The sequence below is a fragment of the Dermochelys coriacea genome, chromosome 14 (assembly GCF_009764565.3).
Source record: "Dermochelys coriacea isolate rDerCor1 chromosome 14, rDerCor1.pri.v4, whole genome shotgun sequence".
NCBI classification, from domain to species: Eukaryota; Metazoa; Chordata; order Testudines; family Dermochelyidae; genus Dermochelys; species Dermochelys coriacea.
Window position 1 is genome coordinate 34,211,952 of NC_050081.1, and position 27,837 is coordinate 34,239,788.

The 27,837-nt window shown below is 51.0% G+C and overlaps 8 protein-coding genes across 11 annotated transcripts in view; 3 read left to right on the plus strand and 5 right to left on the minus strand.

The window, feature by feature from the left end:
• The window catches only part of LOC119843336 (butyrophilin subfamily 1 member A1-like), a 1,931,986-nt gene that overhangs the window by 1,027,472 nt on the left and 876,677 nt on the right, over window positions 1-27,837 (plus strand). The window lies entirely within an intron of this gene.
• LOC119843287 (zinc finger protein 850-like) overlaps window positions 1-27,837 on the minus strand; it is a 1,467,609-nt gene that overhangs the window by 436,729 nt on the left and 1,003,043 nt on the right. The window contains exon 4 of the mRNA XM_043496610.1: window positions 2,332-2,337. Within this exon, the coding sequence (XP_043352545.1) occupies window positions 2,332-2,337 (6 nt within the window). The remainder of the gene's footprint in view (window positions 1-2,331; window positions 2,338-27,837) is intronic.
• LOC119843319 (zinc finger protein RFP-like) overlaps window positions 1-27,837 on the minus strand; it is a 555,398-nt gene that overhangs the window by 361,296 nt on the left and 166,265 nt on the right. The window lies entirely within an intron of this gene.
• The window catches only part of LOC119843341 (E3 ubiquitin-protein ligase TRIM7-like), a 430,179-nt gene that overhangs the window by 216,093 nt on the left and 186,249 nt on the right, over window positions 1-27,837 (plus strand). The window lies entirely within an intron of this gene.
• The window catches only part of LOC119843274 (zinc finger protein 850-like), a 1,382,451-nt gene that overhangs the window by 138,935 nt on the left and 1,215,679 nt on the right, over window positions 1-27,837 (plus strand). The gene's annotated exons all lie outside the window — the stretch shown is intronic.
• LOC119843356 (zinc finger protein RFP-like) overlaps window positions 1-27,837 on the minus strand; it is a 1,128,717-nt gene that overhangs the window by 121,739 nt on the left and 979,141 nt on the right. The gene's annotated exons all lie outside the window — the stretch shown is intronic.
• The window catches only part of LOC119843308 (butyrophilin subfamily 1 member A1-like), a 910,188-nt gene that overhangs the window by 102,977 nt on the left and 779,374 nt on the right, over window positions 1-27,837 (minus strand). Inside the window, exons 6-7 of one of the 4 annotated variants that reach the window (XM_043496801.1) lie at window positions 21,160-21,180; window positions 21,031-21,057 (exon numbers count right to left, since the gene is read on the minus strand). The exons of the other annotated variants lie outside the window; for them this stretch is intronic. Of the exons in view, the coding sequence (XP_043352736.1) occupies window positions 21,031-21,057; window positions 21,160-21,180 (48 nt within the window). The remainder of the gene's footprint in view (window positions 1-21,030; window positions 21,058-21,159; window positions 21,181-27,837) is intronic. 4 annotated transcript variants of the gene reach the window in all.
• The window catches only part of LOC119843334 (E3 ubiquitin-protein ligase TRIM39-like), a 707,078-nt gene that overhangs the window by 3,040 nt on the left and 676,201 nt on the right, over window positions 1-27,837 (minus strand). The window contains 3 exon segments of the mRNA XM_043497168.1: window positions 119-349; window positions 3,740-3,835; window positions 5,514-5,634. Coding sequence (XP_043353103.1) covers window positions 119-349; window positions 3,740-3,835; window positions 5,514-5,634 — 448 coding nt within the window.

Genomic DNA, 27,837 nt, shown 5'->3' on the forward strand with positions numbered 1-27,837 from the left:
AGCCTCATGTTCCGTTTGTCAGTAAACCACAGAACACATTGACTCTACTTGCTGGAATCCAGACACATGGATCTGAGTTATTGTTCTGGGTGGCTGGAGAATTTTGATGCCGTCTCACCTTTAGCAGCTCGACAACTGGTTGCCGACACTTCTCCTCTATCTCTGTAATCAGCTGCTGCAGAGAGGAGCTTTGCTGGGAGAGCTTGGTTATATTTTCCCTTCGTCTGTGCAGAGTGTCCCTCTCCTCCTCCTCCAGGCTCTGCAGAAGCAGCTGCTCCTCTTCTCTCAGCAGCATGTGCAGTTTGTTAAATTCACCTGCAATCATCTCTCTCTTATTCTTCACTTTCCCCTTGAGATAGAAAAATAGGAAAGGCCCAGAGAAAACGTGAGCCAGATGTTGAGTTACACAGAGTGGGCCTCTATCCATGAAGCAGGGGATATTAGATCAGTATCAGGTTTATAAGGATATTTACCTTTTTTGGGAAATGTACCATAAAGGTTTGTTTTAGAACAGAGTTAATAAGGCCAGTTCCGTAGCGGGGTTGTCTAAGCTGCTTTGTAAAGACACAATATGTTATTGCAGGTGGCATGGGATGGACACAGTGGAGTGGGGAAAAATCGAGGGAGCAGAAGAAATTTACAGGGGGCTGCACAGGGTGTTCATGGTGGGATTTGGGTGCGCAGTGCTGGGCACTCAGTCACCAAGGGGAGCCATTGCAGCAGGATGTGGGCGATGCTCCTTCTTTGACAACATGCTCCCAGGGTTGCAAAGTTCAGGACCTTGGCTGGTGCTAATAGTCCTCTGGGTACCATCCAGGGGCTCACATGGGTTTTGGCCTCCCAGGGCATTGTCAGGGCTGGCTTTGGCCTCAGCCAGCCTTGTTGAGTGCCCCATGCCCAGTGCCCCTGGGACTGCAGCCTTTAGGGAGCCCTCTAGGCTCACAGAGCAGCAGGTTGTCTGATGCCAGCTGTGTCCCTACCTGCCCTGTGAAAGGAGCAGGGGAACAATGCTGAGCCGGTGCTGATCCTGGCTGGGGGACGGGCTGACTCCTCTGCACTGGCCTCTCTAGCTCCCCTGCAGTTCAGCCCAGAGGTGCTGGGTGACCCGGGGGTGAGCCTGCCATCCGTGTAACCCAGGCCACAGTGATGTTGGGGAAAGTCCTTCTCACTCTCCCCAAGATGCCAACATGGCCAGGGACTTCAGCAGCTTCCCCAGCCCTTGGCCCCCTGCCCCCAGAGCCCTCCTCCCTGAAACCCCAGTACGTGAGCCCCAGGCCTTCCATCCACCAGTCTGTGCCCTGTGCTGACCCCTCTCCCCTTCCCTGTGCAGGGCTCTAACCCGTCTGTCTGTCCGGCTCCCTGTGTGGTGGGGGAGGGGCCATGCCCAGTGTCTGTGTCTGAAGAGGCAGCTGCTTGAACACTGTAACGTCCACCTCCTACCTCTGCCCCGGCTGACCCGAGCCCCCAGCGCAGCCCTCCAGCACCCCTGGGTCCCTCTGCCAATGGGCTTTGGACACCAACCCATCCCCAAGACCAACCCCACTCCACCCTTGGGAGTGCTGCAGCCACCATGGGGCACTCAGACAACTCGGATACAGCCCTGACAAGCCTCAGGTCCCTCGGGGTCCCCGTGGGCCCCTGCCTGAGGCTTTGTGAACATGGCCTAGACCCTGCAAAGGGCCGTGGGCCTGCAGCCTCCTTCCCCTCCTGCCCCCTGGGAGCTGTTGAGTTACAGCTAATTTGAGTGGTGCAGCGTTATCGTATCCCCCAACATCTCCCCCCATTAGACACGGACAGCGCATCCTTCATGGTGACCTGTCACCTCCCTGACCCTGCTCCCGCCCATGGGGATACTCCCCACCTGGCTCAGACCCATGAGGGCCCCTCTCAGTGGGTGACTGGCTGCCCCTGCTGGGGCTTGTCTCACAGATGCTGGGGCTGCAGTTACTCTGCTGAGTGACACTGATCATTGGGCTGTGACCTCTGGTGCTGTAGGACGTAACTCGCTCTCACTGGGCAATAATCAAGGGTTTTAGAACCATCCCAGTGTCTGTCCCAAGGTGCAGCCGCCTCCATGGCGCCGGCTGGGCACTTTGCATGACACATTCAAACCTGGCTGTTAATTGTTATGCACCTAAATCCCTATTGTCTGAGGAACTGAGCACCAACTGCTTCCGGTGCGGGCCATGGGAGCTGCTGCGGTTCTGTCCTCTGGAAACCAGCCCACTTCCGCCGGGCTCTAAATACGGCTTCAGATGCAGAACGAGGGGCACCCAGCTGTGAGCATTTCAGCTCTTGTAAATGGCCATTTTTATCTGACTAGTGGGACACCTGTTTCTCCTCTCCTCTCCTCCCTGCTGCTGGCATCTTCCTCACACCCCTGACGCTCTCTGCAGGGATTTCACTGTAAAAGGCAGGTGAACCAGAACAGACATTGTGTCCCATGGGTTCATCACCTGCTACAGACAAGCACAGGTAAAGTCACAGTAACAGTAGCAGGTGACTGGGATGAAGTGGCCACGTGATGGCTTCAGAGGCTGTGAGGTGGCCGAGCGCTGCCTGGCTTTACACTGACCTGCCCCTGGCTCTGCTCACTCAGGGGGTGTCCACACTGCAATGAAGGTCTGACAGCACCGTGTATAGACACACCCCAGCTAGCTTTGATCTGGCTAGCTCGGGTACTGGTAGCTATGAAGCCGCAGCAGCACGGTCTGTTCACGCCCACCCAGACCCCTGGGTGTTACTCAGTGACTAGCCCGCAGCAAGCTGTTGGGGCCATGTAGACACACCCCTGGGGGCAGATTTTCCACAGAGCTCCACACCCGCCACTGGGTTTGATGTTCAGAAGAGCTCAGCTCCCAGCATGCCCCCCGCCCAGCCAGCTGAGTGAATCTGAACCTCACCCATGGGGGCAAATCCTCCTCTCAACTCCCAGCTCCAGTGTCTGGCCGAGGCACTGGGCAGATTCATTGCAGGGACTGTGGGAGCAGAGTGAGAAGGAACAATCTGTTTCCTCCAGGCTGCAGAGAAGCTGCAGAGCTTTGTCATGGAGGCCACTGAAAACTGATGGCTGGAGCAGCCGACACACCCTCCCCATCTGCAGGAGGGAAACAGGATCCATGTAATAGTGAAAACACTGCACCCAGTATTGAGAATTTGCCCATATCAGAGATCTCAGGGGTGGGTCTGCATCACTATACAAGGGTCAGGAACTGCCCCTCCTCCTCCACCTACAGGAGCTGCTGCGTTGAGATACCCACCGGACACAGAGCCTGATGCTGCCAACACCCTGGATGGCAGGTACCATAGGCCAGGGGAGGCTAAGCCTCCCCAAACAGGATGCCGCGCCCCTCCCTTTGGAGGCAGGCTGCAGACCTGCCACCTTTGGAGTGCTGTCTGCCCTCCGCCCAGAGGCCTCGCTCCTGCTCTTCCCCTGAAGACCGCAGCACCCACCGCTTGCCACCCATCAGCTGTGTGGGGGGCCCCGCCACTTGCTCCTCTCCGTCCCTCCCCAGTCATTGGGCGGGGTGATGATCCGGGCGCAGGGGAGGTTCCGGCACTCATGCCCGGCCTCCACAAATGCCGGAGGCATGCGCTGCCCATGGCCGGCACCAAGCCTGTGCCACAGAGCAAACAACAAGAGCAGGTTCATAACCTCATCCTGGAGCTTTATGGCCCCGTCATTCCTGGGAACGCTGCAAGGGGAAGGGTTCACTGAGGAATAAACCCAGACACCCACCTGCCACTCTGTAGTTTTCTCCTCTTCTTTAGATGTCAGAGCCAAGGACTCTTCTAGCTCCTTCCTCAGAGGGCCCAGGGCCTCCTGGAGTTTCACCTGCAGGGGCATCGTGTGCAATAAACAGCCATTAGTCTGCCTGTCTGATGGGTTGACAGTACTGTCCATATTGGCATTTCAAACAGGAGCAGTAAAATACCCTGGAATCGAGCTGCAGACTCGGCTCTACCGGCCCCAAAGGTCTCATGGGAGCAGAGAGGCCAGTCTCAGAGCAGGAGCTCTGCTTTGTGCAGACACTCAGGACTTCTCAAAGCCTGTGTTTTAGCTAAAGTTTCCCATCCCTGAGCACAGGCCAGAGGGGAAGTAGCTGGGAAGGTTCTGAATGATCCCTCCTGCCAGTGAGAGTGAAGAGGCTGGGACAGGACCTCGCTCCACTGTACCCCAGACCCAGGCCAGGAACAAGACCCCACAGTGCTCTCGTCTGTCCAGGCTCCCATGTGGCCTCCCTCAGGCAGCAGCTGAGCACCTGAGCCAGTGCAGTCCCGTTAACTGGACAGGTTGAAGCTGTGATGTGGCTGGAGTCAGTGAGGAACAGGGAACACACTCAATCTGGGGGAAAGTGCCATCCATAATTATAACTGCTCCAGAGCTGTAATAACCCAGGGCTCTTTTCCCCTTGACAGCGTGTGATTCATTCACACAGCACACCAACGTGCTCCTGCCCCGTCAGCCCCACTCTGTGCAACACCCCTGGCAGCCCCCCACAGCTCCCTCCTGAGCCCCCACCAGAGATCTCCCCATTTCACTCTCTCTCTTTTCTCTGAGCCCTCTGAGTTCTCTCCTCTTCTCTGCCGAAAAGCCCCAGGCTGCTGCTGCAGCTGAGAGCTCCTGGGGTGCTGTTTGGCTGACACCCCTGCGGTGCTGCTGCAGGGAAGCAGGGAGGGAGGGAGCCAGCAGGGGCTAGTGAGAGACAGGAAGCAGAAAAGCAGCCTTTGCATCCAGCAAAACAGCTTCATAAATGAGCAGGGATCAGAATGGGGGAGGGGGTGGGGAAGAGAGAGGTGGCTGGATTCTTTGAAGCTCCACCCACAAGTGTCACCAAAAGGAGACACCATGATGTGTTCACAGTAGATGGTGCAATGTTCAGAACAGGATGGAGTTGCTGATGGGCTCCAAGGGCTCCTGGGTCTGGCTCCCCTCATGGGGCTAGAATATATCCCTGGACTCTGCTGGACTCTCTGGGCCAGGTCCCTCTTTACTGGGGGGAAAATAAGAGGTGGCTTCTCCCAAACATCACCCACTTGTGGCACCGGAAGGAGGCATCACTGGCAATAAATGGTGTCGAGCTGCAATTCTCCCTCTCCGCTCTCACAGGGGGAACAAAATAATTAACAGTGTTGGATATTTAAATGATCAGTTCTCCAGTCTCAAAGTAACGCACTCACATAGACTGGCCTGCTGCTCTTGTGATTTAAACCTCACTGATTGTTAACACCCCCCGTTGTGTAAAAAGTCCCCTTCTTTCAGCTGTGGAAGCTGGGTTTGAAAAGCATTCAGAATCTCAAAGAAAAGTTTCCCACAGCAGATATCTTTTAAGACTTGATATTCTGATTCTGTGGCCACACTGCCAGATCATTCATTTTGTTATAGCATCTCCCGTACAATGACGGCTTTACAGAGCTGAGTGATGCGTCACACCTGTGACAGCCAACTTCCAGTGAAATCAGCCTGTAATTAAAATCCAAAGTTATTACCCATTAAACTTGACAGCAATTCCCTTGTACTTCAGGGCAGCCTCCTCTATGGGAACCACCCTGTGAGCTCTGTGAGCCCGGGACAGATGGCAAACCAGACAGACAGAAGTTTGATCCTCTTCACAGAACAGTTTCAGAGTCTCCCTCACACCCTCTCTCCTCCTGCCCCCTTCGTTGCCTGTAAATTCAGCCGCTTGGCGATTTCTACCATGTTTCCCAGCTGCCTGTTGGGCCTGAGGTTTCTCTGCACTGAGAGCAGGAGGCAGCTGCGTCGGGTCCCTCCCAGCACTGGCCGATGCAGGCTCGGCAGAAATTGTGCCCACACTCCAGAGTGACAGGGTGTGTGAAAGACTCCAGACAGACAGGACATGTCGCTGCCTCCTGGAGACTTTCCACGGGGCTCGCTGCAGCCATGGCTCGCTCTGGGCAATGGAACAGGGGTAGTTTCACTTTCCTGAGCTCAGAAATATGCCCCGCCTGCAGCAGCAGCAGCAGCAGCAACTGGGTGTTTCCCTTCCTGGAACTGACAGGGTATGTCTACACTACGAAATTAGGTCAAATTTATAGAAGTCGGTTTTGTAGAAAGCACTTTTATACAGTCGAGTGTGTGTGTCCCCACACAAACGCTCTAAGTGCATGTAGTCAGCGGACTGTGTCCACAGTACCGAGGCAACAGTCGACTTCCGGAGCTTTGCACTGTGGGTAGCTATCCCACAGTTCCCGCAGTCTCCACCACCCATTTGAATTCTGGGTAGAAATCCCAGTGCCTGATGGGGCTAAAACATTGTCGCGGGCGGTTCTGGGTACATATCGTCAGGCCCCCGTTCCCTCCCTCCCTCCGTAAAAGCAAGGGCAGACAATTGTTTTGCACCTTTTTTCTTGAGTTACCTGTGCAGACGCCATACCACGGCAAGCATGGAGCCTGCTCAGCTAACCATCACTGTATGTCTCCTGGGTGCTGGCGGAGATGGTACTGCATTGCTACACTGCAGCAGTTTATTGCCTTTTGGCAGCAGACAGTGCAGTATGACTGGTAGCCATCATCAATGTAGTCCTGGTTGCTCTTTTAACCGGGCGCCTGGGCAAACATGGGAATGACTCAGCAAGGTCATTTCCCTTGTTTCGTCTCATGGCGATTGAGTCCTACTGGCAGTGCATTGTCTTTTAATTTGCAGCCAGCAGAAGACGATGGCCAGTAGTCATACTGCACCATCTTCTGCCAAGCACCCAGGAGGTGACGATGGCTAGCGGTCGTACTGCACAGTCTGCTGCCATTATGATGTATAAAGATAGATGAAGTGGCTCAAAACAAGAATAGACCAGATTTGTTTTGTATTCATTTTCTCCTCCCTCCCTCCCTCGGTGAAATCAGCAGCCTACTAAACCCAGGTATGAGTTCTATCCTTGAGGTTTTGAGTTCTATCCTTGAAGCGGCCATTCAACTTCTCGCAAAGCCACCCCCTTTGTTGATTTTAATTTCCTGTAAGCCATGTCGTCAATCGCCCCTCCCTCCGTCAGGGCAACAGCAGACAATCGTTCCGTGTCTTTTTTCTATGCAGACGCCATACCACGGCAAGCATGGAGCCTGCTCAGGTCACTTTGGCAATTAGGAGCACATTAAACACCACATGCATTATCCAGCAGTATCTGCAGCACCAGAACCCGGCAAAGTGAAACTGGGCGAGTAGGCAACATCAGCGCGGTGACGAGAGTGATGAGTACATGGACACAGACTTCTCTCAATGCACGGGCCCTGCCAATGTGGGCATCATGGTGCTAATGGGGCAGGTTCATGTGGTGAAAGCCGATTCTGGGCTCGGGAAACAAGCACAGACTGGTGGGACCTCATAGTGTTGCAGGTCTGGGATGATTCCCAGTGGCTGCGAAACTTTCTCATGTATAAGGGCACTTTCATGGAACTTTGTGACTTGCTTTCCCCTGCCCTGAGGCACAAGAATACCAAGATGAGAGCAGCCCTAACAGTTGAGAAGCGAGTGGCAATAGCCCTGTGGAAGCTTGTAACACCAGACAGCTACCAGTCAGTCGGGAATCAATTTGGAGTGGGCAAATCTACTGGGGGGGCTGCTGTGATGCAAGTAGCCAACGCAATCAAAGATCTGCTGATATCAAGGGTAGTGACCCTGGGAAATGTGCAGGTCATAGTGGATGGCTTTGCTGCAATGGGATTCCCTAACTGTGGCGGGGCCATAGACGGAACCCATATCCCTATCTTGGCACCGGAGCACCAAGCCAGCGAGTACATAAACCGCAAGGGGTACTTTTCAATAGTGCTGCAAGCACTGGTGGATCACAAGGGACGTTTCACCAACATCAACATGGGATGGCTGGGAAAGGTACATGACGCTTGCATCTTCAGGAACTCTGGTCTGTTTCAAAAGCTGCAGGAAGGGACTTTCTTCCCAGACCAGAAAATAACCATTGGGGATATTGAAATGCCTATAGTTATCCTTGGGGACCCAGCCTACCCCTTCATGCCATGGCTCATGAAGCCATACATAGGCAGCCTGGAGAGTAGTCAGGAGCTGTTCAACTACAGGCTGAGCAAGTGCAGAATGGTGGTAGAATGTACATTTGGATGTTTAAAAGCGCGCTGGCGCAGTTTACTGACTCGGTTAGACCTCAGCGAAACCAATATTCCCACTGTTATTACTGCTTGCTGTGTGCTCCACAATATCTGTGAGAGTAAGGGGGAGACATTTATGGCGGGGTGGGAGGTTGAGGGAAATCGCCCGGCTGCTGGTTACGCACAGCCAGACACCAGGACGGTTAGAAGAGCACAGGAGGGTGCGGTGCGCATCAGAGAAGCTTTGAAAACCAGTTTCATGACTGGCCAGGCTACAGTGTGGAATTCTGTTTGTTTCTCCTTGATGAAATCCCCCACCCCTTGGTTCATTCTACTTCCCTGTAAGCTAACCTCCCTCCCCACCTCCCTTCGATCACCGCTTGCAGAGGCAATAAAGTCATTGGTTGCTTCACATTCATGCATTCTTTATTAATTCATCACATAAATAGGGGGATAATTACCAAGGTAGCCCAGGAGGGGTGGTGGAGGAGGGAAGGACAAGGCCACAGAGCACTTTAAAAATTTAAAACTTATTGAATGCCAGCCTTCTGTTACTTGGGCAATCCTCTGGGGCGCAGTGGCTGGGTGGCCGGAGGCCCCCCACCGCATTCTTGGGCGTCTGGGTGAGGAGGCTATGGAACTTGGGGAGGAGGGCGGTTGGTTACACAGGGACTGTAGCTGCGGTCTGTGCTCCTGCTGCCTTTCCTGCAGCTCAACCATACGCTGGAGCATATTAGTTTGATCCTCCAGCAGCCTCAGCATTGCATCCTGCCTCCTCTCATCATGCTGCTGCCACCTTTCAGCTTCAGCCCTCTCTTCAGCCCACCACTTACTCTCTTCAGCCCGCCACCTCTCCTCCCGGTTATTTTGTGCTTTCCTGCACTCTGACATTGTCTGCCTCCATGCATTTGTCTGTGCTCTGTCAGTGTGGGAGGACAGCATGAGCTCAGAGAACATTTCATCGCGAGTGCGTTTTTTTTGCCTTCTAATCTTCGCTAGCCTCTGGGAAAGAGAAGATCCTGTGATCCTTGAAACACATGCAGCTGGTGGAGAAAAAAAAAGGGACAGTGGTATTTAAAAAGATACATTTTTATAGAACAATGGGTACACTCTTTCACGGTAAACCTTGCTGTTAACATTACATACAAAGCACGTGCTTTCGTTACAAGGTCGCATTTTGCCTCCCCCCCCCCCCGCATGGCTAACAGCGGGGAACATTTCTGTTCAGCCATAGGCAAACAGCCCAGCAGGAACGGGCACCTCTGAATGTCCCACCCTATTTCAACCAGGTGACCATGAATGATATCACTCTCCTGAGGATAACACAGAGAGATAAAGAACGGGTGTTGTTTGAACACCAGCAAACATACACTGCAATGCTTTGTTCTACAGTGATTCCCGAGTACGTGCTACTGGCCTGGAGTGGTAAAGTGTCCTACCATGGTGGATGGAATAAGGCTGCCCTCCCCAGAAACTTTTTGTAAAGGCTTTGGGAGTATATCCAGGAGACCCACGAATGCCAGGGCAAATTAATCATTAAACATGCTGGCTTTTAAACCTTGTATAGTATTGTAAAAGGTACACTCACCAGAGATCCCTTCTCCTCCTGGTGGGTCGGGGAGGCAGCCTTGGGTGGGTTCGGGGGATACTGGCTCCAGGTCCAGGGTGAGAAACAGTTCCTGGCTGTCAGGAAAACCGGTTTCTCCGCTTGTTTGCTATGAGCTATCTACAGCCTCCTCCTCCTCATCTTCTTCATCCCCAAAACCTGCTTCCGTGTTGCCTCCATCTCCATTGAAGGAGTCAAACAACACAGCTGGGGTAGTGGTGGCTGAACCCCCTAAAAAGGCATGCAGCTCATCATAGAAGCAGCATGTTTGGGGCTCTGACCCGGAGCGGCCGTTCGCCTCTCTGGTTTTCTGGTAGGCTTGCCTCAGCTCCTTAAGTTTCACGCGGCACTGCTTCAGGTCCCTGTTATGGCCTCTGTCCTTCATGCCCTGGGAGATTTTCACAAATGTTTTGGCATTTCGAAAACTGGAACGTTGTTCTGATAGCACGGATTCCTCTCCCCATACAGCGATCAGATCCCGTACCTCCCGTTTGGTCCATGCTGGAGCTCTTTTGAGATTCTGGGACTCCATTATGGTCACCTCTGCTGATGAGCTCTGCATGGTCACCTCTGCTGATGAGTTCTGCATGGTCACCTGCAGCTTGCCACACTGGCCAAACAAAATTGAAATTCAAAAGTTCGTGGGCCTTTTCCTGTCTACCTGATCAGTGCATTTGAGTTGAGAGTGCTGTCCAGAGCGGTCACAATGGAGCACTCTGGGATAGGTCCTGGAAGCCAATACCATCTAATTGCGTCCACAGTACCCCAAATTCGACCCAGAAAAACCAATTTCAGCGCTAATCCCCTTGTCGGGGGTGGAGTAAGGAAATCAATTTTAAGAGCCCTTTAAATTGAAAAAAAAGGGCTTCATCATGTGGATGGGCGTAGGGTTACATCGATTTAATGCTGCTAAATTCGACCGCAACGCCTAGTGTAGACCAGGGCTCAGGCTTTTTGCTGAGCTGGAGCCAGATCACTGGTAGCATTCCAACCTTGGAAGCTTTGGTGAGAAATGTCCCAAAAAGGCTCCGATCCTGCAATCAGCCCCCTCTGTTGGTGTGGCGGGGGAGGGGGCCACTAGGGCTTCACATGGACATCAGCATCCCCCTGTCCTGATTAGCTCACAGAACTGCGTGTTTAAGGAGTGATATTTAGGCTTGGCAGAATTCATTTGGTTTAATATGTAATTTTGACAGATAAGATTAATATTTATTTGTAGGAATTTGTTTGTATTTATCTATTTAAACTGTCACAGTTTCAATTTTTGTCAATATTATTATTCACAGTTGTGGGAAATTGGGGGCAGGGGTCAGACAATATTTTACTCAGACAATAATTATTTTATGACAGTGGACACGGAGATTAAAAAAGTTAAAAAGCATAACTGTTAAAACACAAATTGTCAACATCACATGTCAAAACATATGAAGTAAAGCTCCTTAAATCAAACTCTAGTAAGTTCTCAAGCAGCATTTTCCTTACTGTGCCTATTTGTAAATTATTATCAGTTATTATCAGTGGAAATGTTTTTCCATGGCTTGTGTGTGTACAGTGAAATCATGACATCTACTCATAAAATCTAATGCTTCCAAGTCTAGGGATATTCAATTCACAGGCCAAAAATTTGGTTAAGCTGGAATCAATGTTTCAAAGGCCTGATTCTGACATACACTAAGACAGCTCTGTCTCAGTGTAAAGGAGACCCAGTGTTAAAAGTCTTGCCAACATTCATGATTTTATAACGAGTCTCATGAACATAAGAATGGCCAGACTGGGTCAGACTGATAGGCCATTCTAGCCCAGTATCCTGTCTTCTGACAGTGGCCAATGCCAGGTGCTTCAGAGGGAATGAACAGAACAGGCAATCATCAAGTGATCCGTCCCTTGTCACCCATTCCCAGCTTATAGCAAACAGAGACTAGGGACACTTCAGAGCATGGTTTTGCCTGCTGTTTGGTGTGTTAGTTAAAGCCCCAACTCCTGGAAGCATGTGACGAGGTGAGACTCTTGGCTTTTGTTTCCTAAACAAAGGAAGTTTCTGGTTCTCTTGGTTGCAGAAAAAAACGATAAAAATGTGATCTCAGTGCAGCTTAAAGGGCTGAGAAGCCAGAAGGCAAATCAAAAAAAACTCAACATTTATTATCATTTTTATTTTTATGTCTCGTAAAAGCAATTGCATCATTTTGGGGGTTCTGACTCATGATTTTCAAATGTTTGGGGTTGGCAATCCTGTGCCACTGAGAACTCAGGCCTTAAATTTCTATCTGCTACCCCTGGAAAACCCCCTAATTTAGTGCCATCATTTATCTAAAATAGCACAATTAATAGAAAGAGAGGGCAAAGTGTGGGAAAGCACAGGGAGCCCAGCTGTGGGCCAAAGCAGCAAATGAGCACAGGCCCCCTTGGAGTAAGGGTGAAGTAAAGAGATAAATTAAAATGTTCATTTTTATATTTAGGTCCTTAGAGCGTTTGCTGGAGACAAGAGGCCTGAAAACAAATTGATCACTGCAAAGGCAGTACAGCCAGCACCATGTAATCAAAAATCTTGAGGTTGGCTGAAGGAAACATGAGGGTTTTTCTTCTAAAAAATTACATTCTGGAGTTTTTGTTTGTTTCTGACTGTTCATGATTCACTCTGGTCACATTCTCAACTTTTTCTACTGAGCCATGAGAGAAAGAAACTGACCTTTGTTAAAGTGAGAGCTGAGATTGTCACGTGATCACAGGATTCCAGGAGCTGGGGTGTTAAGAGAAACACAAGCTAGTGAAAAGAAAAGGAGTACTTGTGGCACTTTAGAGACTAACAAATTTTATGTGAGCATAAGCTTTCGTGAGCTACAGCTCACTTCATTAGATGCATGCAGTGGAAAATACAGTGGGGAGATTTTATATACACAGAGAACATGAAACAATGGGTGTTACCATACACACTGTAATGAGAGTGATCAGGTAAGGTGAGATATTACCAGCAGGAGAGAAAAAAAACCTTTTATAGTGATAATCAAGGTGGGCCATTTCCAGCAGTTGACAAGAACGTGTGAGGAATAGTGTGTTTGTGTGTGGGGAAATAGGTTTACTTTGTGTAATGACACATCCATTCCCAGTCTTTATTCACCCCTAATTTAATAGTGTCCAGTTTGCAAATTAATTTCAATTCAGCAGTCTTTCATTGGAGTCTGTTTTTGAAGTTTTTTTGTTGAAGAATTGTGACTTTTAGGTCTGTAATCGAGGGACCAGAGAGATTGAAGTGTTCTCCAACTGGTTTTTGAATGTTATAATTCTTGACATCTGATTTGTGTCCATTTATTCTTTTATGTAGACACTATCTGGTTTGGCCAATGTTCATGGCAGAGGGGCATTGCTGGCACATGATGGCATATATCAGATTGGTAGATGTGCAGGTGAACGAGCCTCTGATAGCGTGGCTGATGTGATTAGGCCCCTGAACAGATATATGGACACAGTTGGCAACAGGCTTTGTAGCAAGGATAGGTTCCTGGGTTAGTGTTTTTGTTGTGTGGTGTGTGGTTGCTGGTGAGTAGTTGCTTCAGGTTGGGGGGCTGTGTGTAAGCAAGTACTGGCCTGTCTCCCAAAATCTGTGAGAGTGATGTGCCTCCTCTCATACTCTGCTCAGCCAGCTCTTCAAGAAATTAGGTTCAATCGCTAATATCAAGGAATTGGACCAATTGGTCACTATTTTTACAGACCATTCCAGAAGGTGGTGGACAGAACCCAGAGGAACTGTGATGAATTTCCTGGAGCAGCTTTATTTTCTTTTGACAGGTTTCAGAGTAGTAGCCATGTTAGTCTGTATTCGCAAAAAGAAAAGGAGTACTTGTGGCACCTTAGAGACTAACAAATTTATTTGAGCATAAGCTTTCGTGAGCTACAGCTCACTTGCATCCGATGAAGTGAGCTGTAGCTCATGAAAGCTTATGCTCAAATAAATTTGTTAGTCTCTAAGGTGCCACAAGTACTCCTTTTCTTTTTATTTTCTTTGTACTCTAAACCTCACATGATGACAAAAATATCACCCTTTTGACTGATTTATGGCTGAGAAGAAAGGTCTCCCAATAAAACTTCACCAAATTTCATGTTAGGTGTCATTAAGTGTCAGCATCTTTACTACAAATTAAGTTAATTTGTGATGATTCAGTAAAGGAACACAACCTCTTCTCTATTTCTTTATTAAACTACATTTGGTGTGTCCTTATAACCAAGAACATGGAAAGCCTGACAGTACTTTGAAATCAACAGTGGACACTGACAGTACATTTCCTGCAAATAATATTTCTAAAGAAAAATAAACCAAAAAAAATGAGATTGTAGAAGACATTTTTGTATATAGCAGGGGTAGGCAACCAATGGCACTTGTGCCAAACGCAGCACGCGAGCTGATTTTCAGTGGCACTCACACTGCCCGGGTCCTGGCCACCTGCCCGGGGGGCTCTGCATTTTAATTTAATTTTAAATGAAGCTTCTTAAACATTTAAAAAACCTTATTTACTTTACATACAACAATAGTTTAGTTACATATTATTGACTTATAGAAAGGGACCTCCTAAAAATGTTAAAATGTATTACTGGCACGCAAAACCTTACATTAGAGTGACTAAATGAAGACTCAGCACACTACTTCTGAAAGGTTGCCGACCCCTGGTATCTAAGAAAATAGCATTTGAGGTTGGGGACCGTGTTTTGTGAGAAAAAGAAAGGAGGGGTCATATCTTGATTACCGATTATATGCAGCTAGAAAGTGAATTAATGTTGACAGAACTTCAAAGAATATTATATAATCCTGTATGAGTTAATTTAAATATATTGCTTAATTAATTCTATCATTTGTAAGCTATTAATTTTCAAAGTTGTAGTGCAGGAGGTGGGTGTATGTGCCCTGCCTTGCAGAGGGAACCAGTCAAGACAATAAAGGGGGGGAGGAGAGAGAGAGAGAGAGGGAGCAGTTGCATGTGTGTGTAGTTGTGATGTTTATGACACACGGACATTGTAACTGAACAACCCCGTCTGACAATTTAATAGTTTATTTTGTTAAGACAAATATTTTCGATTTCTTGAAATTCCACAGCTGAAATACAAATGATGTTATTTAGAGAAGTTAAACTTCAAAACAGATTTGAGGGAAGAATCAAAAAATAAGTGTAAATAATTCCATTTCTAAAACTATGTTTAGATGCTTCTTTCTGAAATACTGTTGAAATGTAAATTAAAATATTCTTGTATTTACACCGTGTTACAATATAATTTTCTAAATTAGAATAATCTTTTGTCTTTCCTATTTTACACTGAGATTTCACAGGGGCTAGAAAATTGTGGCAGGAGTGAATGACCCCGTCCCCCACCACTGCTGCCCCGGGACAGGGGACGGGGAAGGTGAGGGCTGGGGGTTGCCAAGTGTCCGGTTTTTCACGGGACCCTCCAGCGGAAAAGGGAAACTGGCAGCGTCCGCTCAGCGCAAAAACTCCGGCAGCTGCAGGAACCGGCCCCCGCCACTGGGGGGCGGGAGGAGCCGCGGGGCCGGTGTCAGGGACCGAGATTCCCCCCGGCCGGGGCCGGCGCCGGGCCGATGATCAGCGGAGCCGCGTTTGTACCCCCGGCGTTGGGACCGGGATAGAAACAAGGGCGGAGCGTCCCGGAGAAGGTGCCGGTGAAGGGGAAGAGCTGGGACCCGTCAGTCACATTGTAAAACGAGACCTCGCCCGCCTCGTAGTCCAGGAAAATCCCCACCCGGCCGGGCCGGACGCTCACGGGGAGGGGGGTCGGGGGGGGGGGGTCTTGTAACCCCCGTCCCTGAGCCGCACCGCCCAGTATCCAGCCTCCGGTGTGTGTGTGACCCCCCCCTTCCTGCGCACGGATTCCCTACAGACCCCCAGGTCCCAGCCCGTCTCGTCTCCCACCCCCACCTCCCAGTAACGCCTCCCGCCCGCGAACCGCTCCGCGCCCAGGACACAGAGGTAACCATCGAATCTCTCGGGGTTGTCGGGCCGATCCTGGCGTGTGTCTCCCCGGCTCACACGTTTCCGATCCTCAGACAGGACGAGCCAGGGATTTGCCGTGTCTGGATCCAGGGTCACGTCCGCTGGGGAGAGAGTCACCGAGTCAGGGCCGGGCCGGGTCGCTGGGCTCGAAGGGAAATTAACCTGCGTCCCCGCTCATCGCTGGGGGGGGGGGGGCAGGGGGGTTGTCGCCTGAGGGGAGTCAGGGCCCCTCTGCCTGTGAGGAGACCATGGGGGGAAAGGGCAGGAGCAGCGGGGGAGGGGTGGGAAGGTGTCAGTGGGGGCAGGGGAGGGGAGAGGAAAGGGGAGGGGCAGATGACAGGAGTAGGGGGCAGGGGAAATCAAGGGGAGGGGGAGCTGCCGGGGGGTGAGATGATGAGGAGTGGGGAGGTGGAACCATGGGGGGTAGCGAATGGGCAGGCTCTGGTGCCAGGGGGCAGAATGGGGGTTGAGGGAGCAGGTGAGCAGAAGGGGGGCAGAGAGAGGGGTGTAGAGAAGGGCAGGACCTAGGGGGGCAGAGGAGTGTGAAGGGAGATGTGGGCACCAGGGGGGCAGAGGGAGGATGAAGGGAGGGGTGGGACCCAGAGATTAGAAGACGATGAGGGGAGGGGCAGGACAATGCTGAGGTGAGGGGAGGGGCAGAGACCAGGGGTCCAAAGGGGGCTAAGGGAAAGGACTTGCACCAGGCAGGCAGAGGGGGCAAAGGAAATGACAGGCACCAGGGAGGCAGATGGGGCAAGGGGAGAGCTGGGACTTGGGGCAGAAGAGGAGCTGGCACAAGGGGACTAGAGGGGTGCTGAGGGGTGCAGGTGTCATGGAGCCAGAGGCCAAGGGGAGGGGCAGAGGTGAGAAATAAAGAGAAGGTGGCATGGATGATGGTGGCAGAGGGGCGAGAGGAGAGTGGGGTCAGTGGGGCAGAGGGTGGTGAGGGGGTAGGCACCAGGGAGGAAGGGGACAAGGGGAGGGTCAGGTGTTGGGGGTCAGGGGGAAGGAGGGAAGGGGTCAGCACCATAAAGGTGCGGGGGGTAAGGGAAAGGGTAGGTGCCAGGGGGATTGAGGGGGTGGAGCAGAAGGGCAGACGCAGGGAGGGCAGAGGAGGGGAAGGACAAGCACCAGGGGGCAGAGAGGGGCGAGGAGAGAGGCAGGGGCAGGTGGGTAGAGGGAGGTGTCAGGAGACGGCATTGGGGAGAGGCAGGTGCCAGGGGGTCAGAGTGGGGCTAGAGGAGGGGTGGGCACAGAGGGGTGAGGGAAGGGGTGCGTGGCAGGGGTCAGACAGGATGGGGAGAGAGGCAGGTGCCAGGAGGGCTGAGGGGAGTAAGAAGGGCAGAAGCCAGGACAGCAGAAGAGGGTGAGGGGTGGGACGGCCATCGGGGGGCAGAGGGGGTGAGGGAAGTGGCAGGCACCAGGGAAGCAGATGGCAGTGAGGGAAGGGGTGGGAGACGTGGCAGCAGAGGCGGGAAAGGGGAAAGGTGGATGCCAGGACATAGCGGGGGTGTGAAGTGATGGGTGGACTCCAGGGTGCAGAGGATGTTTGGGGGAGAGGGGAAGGTGCCAGGAGGGCAGGGGGAGGGGGGTTTCTGGTGGGGTAGAGGTGGGTGGAAGGCAGGGGCACATGCCAGGGAGGCAAAGTGGGGGGGCAGATGGACCTAGGGAAGCAGAAAGTGGGTGGGAAGGGGAGGGGCAAGGAGGAGGCGTCAGAATAGAGGCAGGGTCCAGGTGGGCACAGGGGTGAGAAAAGGGTAAGGAAGGGGCAGGAGCCAGAGGGGTGAGGGAGAGGCAGGCCCCAGGGAATCTCTCTTGCTTTGGGGTCATGTGTGGTTGGTTTCTTGCTAAGAGCAGGTTGGTGCCATCCCCACACACACTGGGGGTGCAGCCCTGCCCCAGGGGGTGCAGCTGGGACTCTCCATGCTGGTGAATCCCACGGGCACCACCTTCCTGCCAGGCAAACCCCACAGCCAGCCCCTCCCCTCTCCTGGCCCAGCCCATCCGCCATGGGGCAGTGGTCTGGGTTGGGCTCACTGGGGCGGCAGTGCAGTGGAGGATTCTGGGGTGGTGTAAATGCATACTAATAGGCTGTTGCTAATGAGGCCAGGGCAGTGGGGAGGGGAGGGGGCATTTCCCCACTTACTGCCCCCTCCATCTGGGAGAAGCTGCACCAGGCGCCAGTCCCAGTTCACATCCGCACAACAAGTCTGCCCTGGGGGTTTGCACCGGTCAAGGAAACCCCGGCAGACATGGCCTGAGACACTGGTGTGCCAGGGGCCTTAACCCCTCCCGTCACTGGGGTTATGGATCAATAATTACAGGGTCACTAGAGCAGGGGAGCTGGACTCTGGGTCTCCCAGGTCAGGGCCGGATACACTGGGCTGCAGAGTCAGTCTCGCTGCCACGCTCTGGCCCAGTGCCCATGGCAGTGTTTAGACACAGGGAGACGTCATCAGACCCCCAGAGCCCAGCAGTTCAAGCCCTCATGGCGTCCCCTGGGGGCGGGTGGGGCAGAACCTGCAGCTCCCCTCTGAGATCCCAGCCACTGGGCTAAAGGCTAGAAAGGAATCAGCGGCTCCTTTCCGTTAATTGAAACTAGTCAGCAAACTCAACATGGATTCACGAATAGTTTCTGTTGACCCAAAATATAATTTTTCAGCAAATAAACTATTTGCCCCCAAAATTACACCCAGCTCCATTTCAAACGTGTCCCAGCAACTTAGGAGCCCAAATCCCAGTGACTTGCTGTGAGTGATTGTCAACATCCCCAGAAACGCAGTTACGCGCAGGTCAGACTCAGGAAATCAGCTATGAAACACTCCAGAGCTGCTATTTTTAATTTGCCCTGGATAAAAAAATTCCCCCTGAGCCCCTGATCTCGCCCCCAAAATCAGGCTGAAAATGGAGACCCCCACAAATCAGCCTGAACTCTGCCCAGAGGGATTGTCCCATGGATGATGCTAGCAGCACAGACCCTCTGCAGCTGCACCTGGGCATCTCCCAGAGCAGATAATGGTCACAGAGACCATCCCAGAGCCCCAGGGGCTCCGGTGTCTCCATCTAACGACTGCGCCAGCCACCCCCCTCGCTCTCATTAACCAGCCCTGGATCAGACGCGCTGGGAACTTTCAGACCCAGACTCTGGACACACTCTGGGTTCATGTGCACAGCTCGTGGCAGGGAGTCTCCGAACAGGGTGGACGGATTCAGGCTTGTGGGGCTCCCTCTTTGGCACTAAAAATAGCCGTGTAGACGTTCAGGCTCAGGCTGGAGCTCAGGCTCTGAAGCCCAGCGTGGAGCCAGGTCTGACCCTCACAGCGCAAGCGGTTAGATTGTCTGTGTCCATGTCCCCTTCACCCCATTCCTGGGACAGGGAACAGCAGCTCCAGGGCCCCTCCCTTCACCCCCAGGGCAGGGGAGCGAGAGCCCTTGGCCTTCTGGGCAGTGGGGCCTCCCAGCACCGATTCCTGGGTCAGTGAGAAAGTGTCTCCATCTGGAGAGCTCTGTACACAGGTGTGCCTGTGGATCAGGATCCGGGATGGTACTTTCCCCAGGAGTGATGGAAATTCCCTAAAAGTAGAGGGGCCACCATTGCCCCGCCGTCCCGTGTGGGTCCTTCTCCTGGAGCTCCTGCCCTCGCACCACCCCTTCTCCCCAACTCCCTGCGCTCACACAGCCCCTTCTCCCTGAGCCATGGCCCTCACACTGCCTCTTCTCAAGACCCCGCCCCCACACCGCCCCTTCCCCCCAACACCCTGCCCCCATGGTCGCTCCTCTCTGCCCCTTCCCGCCCCCATCACTCGCCCTTACAGCCGGTAAAAAGTGGGAGACCTAGCCCTCCTATCAATAAAAGTGATGGGGCCATGGTCTCCTGGCCCCTCTCTTCCAGTGCCATTTATTCCCCCCCAAACCCCGGGAGGAGAGGGGGCCTTGGGGCAGTGTCAGTGAGTTCAGTGCTGGGGGTACAAGTGGGGTTTACACTCCTCCTGCTGGAGCTCTGATATCGAGGGTACGAGGACGTCACAGTGGCCATGTGAGCCCCACACTGTCCTGCCAACGTGGCTCGGTCCTGACACCGGCTGGAGACTCTCCCTGGGGAGGAACCGTCCCTGTGGCCCCTTCAGGCCTTGGCCTCCCTGCGGAGGTGGCTGGTGAGGATGCGTTAACAAAAATTACGACATGAGCTCCTGTTTGCTGGGAGCCAGACTCTGAGCCTGGGCTGAGATCGGTGACTGGGGAGTGAAAGGCCCCAGCTGCCCTCACTGCCCCCCGAGCCAGCCCAGCGCCCCCAGCCATTCAGTGCGATAACAGCGATGCTCACACCTGGTGACACCCCCAGTGCCCACAGCGGGCAGAGCGAGGGCCTGTCCAAGGAGCAATGGGTGCAAGTGGCAGCAAGAGAGACTGAGGCTGAAGATGAGGAAACACTTTCTAAGTCTCAGGGCCGTGAAGCTCTGGACCTGGTGCAAGGGAGGCTGCGGGATCCCTGTCACTGGAGATTTGTAAGAACGGATTGGACAAACCCCTGCCAGAGATGGTCTAGGCCCTGCCCCAGCACCAGGGGCTGGGCTAGGTGACCTCTCCAGGTCCCTTCCAGCCCTGCATTGCCATGAGTCTAGGTTACGCTGTACTGGGGTGGATCGGCTTCCCCAGGCGCAATTTAAAGGGCCAGCAGCTCCCAGCAGCGGCTGGAGCCCCCGGCCCTTTAAATTGCTGCCAGAGCCCCACTGCTGGAGCCCTGGGGAAGCGGCGGCGGGGCTGGGGCGGCGATTTAAAGGGCCCAGGGCAATAGTGGTGGCGGAGCCCTTTAAATCATCCCCGGAGGCCCGCTGCCGCTTCCCCCAAGGCTCCGGCAGGCTCCGAGGACAATTTAAAGGGCCCAGAGCTCCGGCCGCCGCTACCACCCAGGGCCCTTTAAACCACTGCCAGAACCCCCGGCTGCCGCTGTTACCCTGGCGGGGGGGCGGAAGAAGGCACTTGCCAGTACAGGGTGGACTGGGGCTGGCTCTGGCTCTGACCCCCAGGCCCACCCCTTCCGCTTGAGGCCTCGCCCCTTCCAGGGACCAGAGCTGGCCCCAGGCCAGCCCCGTATCGGTAAGTCCCTAGACTTACTTTCACCCTGACACCAGGGGGCAGTATTCCCTCACCAATCAGCCCTTTCCCAAAGGGGGCATGTCCCTGCTCTGCAATAAACCTGGTGTGTTGCCTGCCCCTTTCCATCTGCCCCCAGTGACATTGCTTTCTCTAGCCTATTGAATGTCATAGGAAAATGCTCTGTGCAGGGAAAGGAGCACAGAGCTCCCAGGGGAAGGTGGGTCTCACCATGGATAAAATATCAGCGGTATGTACAGTACCTGCGTAGAGCTGGGCACTTCTCCACCATGCAACCAAACACAGAGAGGGGTGAGAACTCCCCTGATCACCAACACGCTGAACTGGAGACAATGTGAGACAAGGGTGATACTGGGGGGAATGAAACTTACTGAGCTCAGCCTGGAGTTTGTCTAAAAATAAAACAAAGAGAAATGAGTCAATATCACATAGAGTCAAGTATCAGGGGGTAGCCGTGTTAGTCTGTATCCACAAAAACAACAGGGAGTTCGCTCCTTGTTGTTTTTGTGAATACCACAAGGCGTAACCAGATGTACTTATTTTATAGTACCGATATTTGTGGCTTTCTCTTATATAGGCACCTATTACACCCATCCCCTATCCCGATTTTTCACACTTGCTGCCTGGTCACCCTCATCTCACATTATGTTGCAGAAGAGAAGTGAGTCAAAAAGACTTTAAAGCAGGGAAGTTAAAATCCTTAGACTCAGCCTGGAGGCTACGTCATCAACCAGAGCCTGGCACCTCCTGAGCAGCAAAGGAATTAGCAAGGGGAGAAATATAGTAACCCCACCCGGCCAGGCGCCAGAGGTTGTTAGAGCCAAACAGGGACCCTCAGCAAGTGGAAATATTAACCCTGTGAAACCATTAGAAAGGAGCATAAAGTACACTGGGTGAAGTGCATGATGGGAATTAGGAGGCTAAAATGGAATTAGGAGAGTGACCGTCCAGTGATATAAAACAAATACCAGGGAATTATTTCAGTCCATCAGAATCAGGAAGCCTGTGAGAGAATCGATGGGTTCCCTGGATCCACGGGGGGAAAGGGAGCAATTGGGAAGGGTAGGGACAATGCTGAGAGACTGACTGGTTTCTTTGCATCAGTTTTTGCCACAGAGATTGTTGGGGAGAGACCTGCCCTTGAGCTGCTCTGTTCATGAAATGAATATCAGGGATTGAGGTGTGAAGACGAGATATTGGAACAACTGATAAGTTAAAGAGCCAGCGGCCACCAAGAGCAGTGTAGATACCTGCCAGGTGGGAAACGCCAAAGAGTTCTGAAATTACATCAGAGCGATATGGCTGAGCTGCAAACAATCATACGCATCTCTCATTAAAATCAGCTACTATTCTGGAGATTCAGAGGGTTCGGAATGTTGTACCCAGCTTTAAAAATTTGACAGGAGTAATTCTGAGAATTACAGCCCAGTGAGCCTTATGTCAGTACCTGGGAAACTGGTTGAAACAAAAACTAAAACAGAATTCTAAATCAGTTATATGAGAATGATGGGGAAAAGTCCAACTAGCACAGCTGGAAAAGAAAACTGGTATATCTACACTTAAAACCCTACAGCAGTGCAGCTACACCACGGCTGCTGGGGGGCTTCAGCATAGACACTACCTACCCTGAGGGGAGGGATTCTCCCATCGTCATAGGTAATCCACCTCCCCCAAAGTCAGTAGCTAGGTTGATTCTTCTGTTGACTTAGCACTGTCTATACCAGGGGTTAGCCTGGTGGGTTCACACTCCTGAAAAACGTAGCTATACCAATATAAATTCCTAGAATAGACTAGGCTTGTGTCTCACTCATCTATTAAATGTCATTGAGTATGTCAGTACAGTGTGGCACAGAGAACCCCTGGCATAATTGATGTGGATATTCAAAAAGTCTTTGAAAAAGTTCCTCAGAAAAGGTTATTAAGGAAACTAAGGCTGTCTCCATTACCACTTATGGCTCCAAAACTTATGTGACTCAGGGATGTGAATATTCCATCCCCTGAGCAACATAAGTTACACTGACATAAGTGTTAGTATGCACAGCACTATGTTGGTGGGAGAAACTCTTGCCCACATAGCTACCACAGCCCGCTGGAGGTGAATCATTATGCCAATGGGAGAACTCTTTCCCGTCGGCATAGAATGGCTCCACTAGAGATCTTACAGTGGCACGGCTGCATCGGTTCAGCTCTGGTGTTATAAGCTCTGTAGTGCAGACATTAGTCATCATGGAGTAAGAGGTAAAGTATTGTCCTGGATCAGAAACCAGCTAAACAACAGAAAACAAAGAGTAGAAATAAATGGTCAATTTTCATATGTTAAAAGGTTAGCAGTGGGGTGCCTCAAAGTTGGATATTAGGACTGGTGTTTAGTCTATTTCAGTGGATCTCAAACTGTGGGTCAAGACCCCAAAGTGGGTTGTGACCCTGTTTTAATGGGGTCGCCAGGGCTGGCTTAGACTTGCTCGGGCCTGGGGCTGAAGCCCGAGCCGCACTGCCCAGGGCTGAAGCTGAAGCCTGAGGGCTTCAGCCCTGGGCACTGGGGCTCAGATTGCAGGCCCCCTGTCTGGGACGGAAGGACCATTGGTCCTTTTGGTCAGGTGCCAACCAGGTTATTTGAGCTTCTTAATCCCTTACAGGTAAGGAGGAATTCTAGGCTACCCTTAGCTGTATGGTTATGACACCCTGTCACCTAAATGTGGACTCAACCCACATAATGTATCTGTTAAAGCCAGGAACTAAATCAGTTCACATCCAGCGGTGACAGTTCTAAAGGTACAATATGCAGTTCCAGGGCTGGCCTTACCATGAGGTGAACTACGGCGGCCGCCTCAGGTGCCAGATTGGGGGGGGGAGGGGGAAGGCGCCATTAGGACCCAGAGTGTAGAAAATTGTGTCTGGTGCTGGTGCATCTGTATTGTCTTTGCTTGAGATGCACAGAGATGGGGGAGTGCTGTGCTGGGGGAAGGAGGGCACAAGAGACATAACAGGCAGGCAGGAGAAAAGGTGAGAGGGAATAACAGAAAGCAGCAGAAGCTGCAGGGAGAGAGAGGAGGAGGAGCTTCTTATGTACCTTGCTCGCACCCCCAGGAACTTGGACTGATTATCATCAGCTTCTCAGGGAGCTTCCTGTTTCCTGCTGCTTCCCTGAACCCACTTGAGGAGAACAGGCAGTCAACTAAAGTAGTAGAAGACAGTTAGGCCCTTAAGACGCTGATATCTTCCCTCACTCAGGCCCTGCTACCAGCCTGCTTATTTGTCCCCTTCAATTGAGTGTTGAGAGCCACTATACCTGGCACAGAACAGCAGTGAAAGAAGAAAACACCCCTCTGGGGCAGCACTCAGAAAAAGAAAGAAAGCAAAGGAAACTTTTCTATCTAAGCAGGAAGGAGCTCTCCTGAGATACAGAGACACAAATGTTCACGGTGAGCCTTCCGGCCCCAGTGAGGATGTGAATGGCGAGAAGATGCCTGCTCTTCCAGTTAGTCAGAGTGTAGGTGACTTGGCAGCTACTGCAGCATCCATATCTCCATCTCAAATGGATGTAACCATGCACATTGCTGAAGAAAAGTGTAGATCAGAGAAGAGTGTGGTAGAGGCGCAAGAAATAGCTGCTGCTAAGTTTAGTTTCTTAAGTCTAGATAATCCAGGAATGTGGACCCACTTGAGCAGTAGCCTGAGGGACTTCCTTGTACTGCATGGGAGACAGCAAGTGAAAAACTTCGTGTTCTCCAAAGACAACGAAATAGAAGTTTCCATCCAACACATTACTGGTGTGAAATCCCCAATGGTGACAAAGTGGAGAGACCATGGCTTATGTACTAAAAAACCCAGAATGCTGCATACTGGTTTTGTTGCAAACTCTTCCAGTCTAATTTTTCAGCCACATTGGGTTCTTCAGAAACAAAGGACTGGAAAAATCTGGCTAGAAATCTGGCATGTCATGAGAAGGCAGGAAATCACCAGAGAGCATTCCGTAGGTGGAAAGATCTTGAGATAAGACTAAGGTTAAAGGCCACCATAGATGATCAGCATCAAGAGAAGATTTCATCAGAATCTCTTTACTGGCAAAATGTTCTGTAAAGGCTCATTGCCATTGTGAGAATGCTTGCTACCCAAAACCTAGCACTGTGTGGCACTTCAGATCAGATGTATGTGCCAAACTTTGTGCCAAAGTGGAAACTTCCTTAAAATTATGGAGCTGATGGCTGAGTTTGATGCTCTACTCCAGGAGCATCTAAGAAGAGTCACCACCCAAGAAATGTACAAACACCACTACCCTGGAAAAACGATTCAAAATGAGATCATACAGTTACTGGCAACAAAACTCAAACAGAAGATTGTGGCAGATCTGAAGTCAGCAAGATATTACTCTGTTATTCTGGACTGCACACCTGACATAAGGAACAAATGGCTTTAATGGTGCATTTTATAACAATATCAGAACCTAGTGAAATGTCTCTGCAATGGTGACTGTCAGAGAGCATTTTCTAGAATTTATTGACATTGATGATACTACATGAGCTGGTATGACAAATGTGCTTCTTAAAAAGCTGGAAGATATGGGAAATGCAATAGCTGACATGAGAGGTCAGGGCTACGATCCTGGTGCCAACATGAGAGAAAAGAACAGAGGAATGCAGACATGGATCCGAGAGTTAAAACCTCAAGCTTTTTTTGTCCCATGCAGTTCTCATTCATTGAACTTGGTGGTGAATAATGCAGCATCAGCTTCTAGTGAGGCTGCTGAATTTTTTAATGTAATTCAAAGCATCTATGTATTTTTCTCTGTGTCAACTCATCCATGGCAAATTTTGAAGCAACATCTGGGAACATCCTCTCTGACACTGAAACCACTGAGTGCCACATGATGGGAAAGTCGAGTGCAGGCGATAAAGCCTATCAAACACCAAATTGGGATGATAGGTGATGCCATAGTTACCATTATGGAGGATAATGCTGTGACAGGAACTGTTGGTGGGAGAACAGTGGCAGAGGGAAATGGAATCACCAGAAACATACATAACTTCAAATTCCTGTTGGCTTAGTGTTGTGGCCTGACATACTGTTTGAAATAAATGTTGTAAGCAAGAGATTTCAAGGTGTTGACCTTGCTATATCTGGAGCAATGGAACAACTGGACAAAGCAAAGTCATACCTACAGTCTTACCAGTCAGATGAGGGATTTCAAAACATTCTGACGAGTGCACAGAAGTTGACAGAGGAACTTCACACTGAAGCTATTTTCCCATCCATTCAAGAATACAAGAGTCACCGAAGAAGAAGACATTTTGATTACGAGGCACGGGATAATCCCATAAGAGACCCCAAACAACAATTCAAAGTTGAATTCTTTAACCAGGTGCTAGATTGTGCAATACAGTCAGTTGTAGAACGTTTCATGCAGCTCAAGGAACACAGCAGTATATTTGAGATGTTGTATGATATTCAAAAACTCCTCACTATAACTGAAGAAGACGTACACCAGCAATGCAGAGCACTAGAGACAGTGTTGACACACGATGACTTGTGTGATATTGATGCGAGTGATTTAGGTGAGGAACTGGAAGCCCTTTCAAGATACATTTCAGCAGGATCAATTCCAAAGGCTAGTCTGGAATATATGTGCACAAGTAAGATGACCACCCTCTTTCCAAATTCTTTTGTTGCTCTGCGCATATTTCTAACACTTCCTGTAACAGTTGCCAGTGGAGAACACAGCTTCTCCAAGCTGAAGTTAATAAAAATACATCTACGCTCCACAATGACACAGGAGAGACTGGTCGGCCTTGCAACCATCTCAATAGAGTATGAGCTGGCTCAGACTGTGGACCTTCAGGAAGCAGTTCAAATCTTTGCAACCAAGAAGGCATGGAAAGCACCACTTTGATTATTCAAACAGATAAAAATGCCAGTGTTTACTATGCAGACAAGAAAAGTAACATTTGCTGTTCAGGCGTTTGAAAGTTAAGTGTTACTTAAAATTTTGAACAAGGCATTTTAAGTTGTTAGTTCTCCTTTATTGAGGTAGGTAGCAGAGCAGTACCATGAGAGGAGTAGAACAGGAAGAAGGCAGAACTGAGACCTTTCAAAGTTTTGGCCCAAGCGAGGGGACATGGGGCCGTCATTTGAGCTCCCCGCCTCTGGTGCCAAAATCTTGTGGGCCGGCCCTGCGCAGTTCCAACTCTCACAAGTAAACAGCACAGCTCCTCTCTGCTCTCTGAATTACCTGCTTCCGTCCCCACTGGGAAATCATTTTAACAGACATTTCCCCTTTCCAATTCTTCCGACACTTGCAAATTTCTACGTAAAGTTCACAGCTCTTCAGGCGAGAAAACTCTCTGGGTGGGACTTTCACAGCAGCCTTGCACACTCAGTGCCCATTAATTTAAACAAAAATTGACTATTCAGACCAGTTAGGCGGCTTTGAAAACTCCAGCTCCCTATAAACTCACAGATAACTGAAGGCCAATTTCTGCCCTTTGTGACCAGAGAAAAAACTACAGTTGAGCACTTATTCTACAATAGACAGTTCATTGCCCTATTCCTGTAGCAGGATCTCAGGCTGAGCATATCTTAGTGTAGCTAAGGTAAATGCTAACCTTTCCATTTGCACAGTCACTACTTCGCCCATCCACAGCTGCTACTTGCAAGCACAGACTAGGGGGCAGAATTGGGTCCCCTCTCTTCTCCTGCTTTGCTTTCTGTTTTTCCTGCAAGCAGCCAAGTTCCATATGTCGGAGCTCCAAGCCCAGCTCACTGAGCCCTACATGAGTGTTTCAAACTGAGCCATGCTGATCCCTATGGAATAGTTCAGAATCACATTCAACTGGGATCCCCGAGTGAGATCTGACGGGATGAAACCGACTGGGATCCCCGAGTGAGATCTGACGGGATGAAACCACTTGACACTTCTCCGTTCACATGTGAAGTCATAATTTATTCAGCTCCCCCTCCACCCTCAGCCTGGCTCCCATTGCCTGAAACTCCTCCAAACATTGAATCAAAGCCTCTTAATCCCTGTATTTCTACTTTTCATTTTGTTTTTAAAT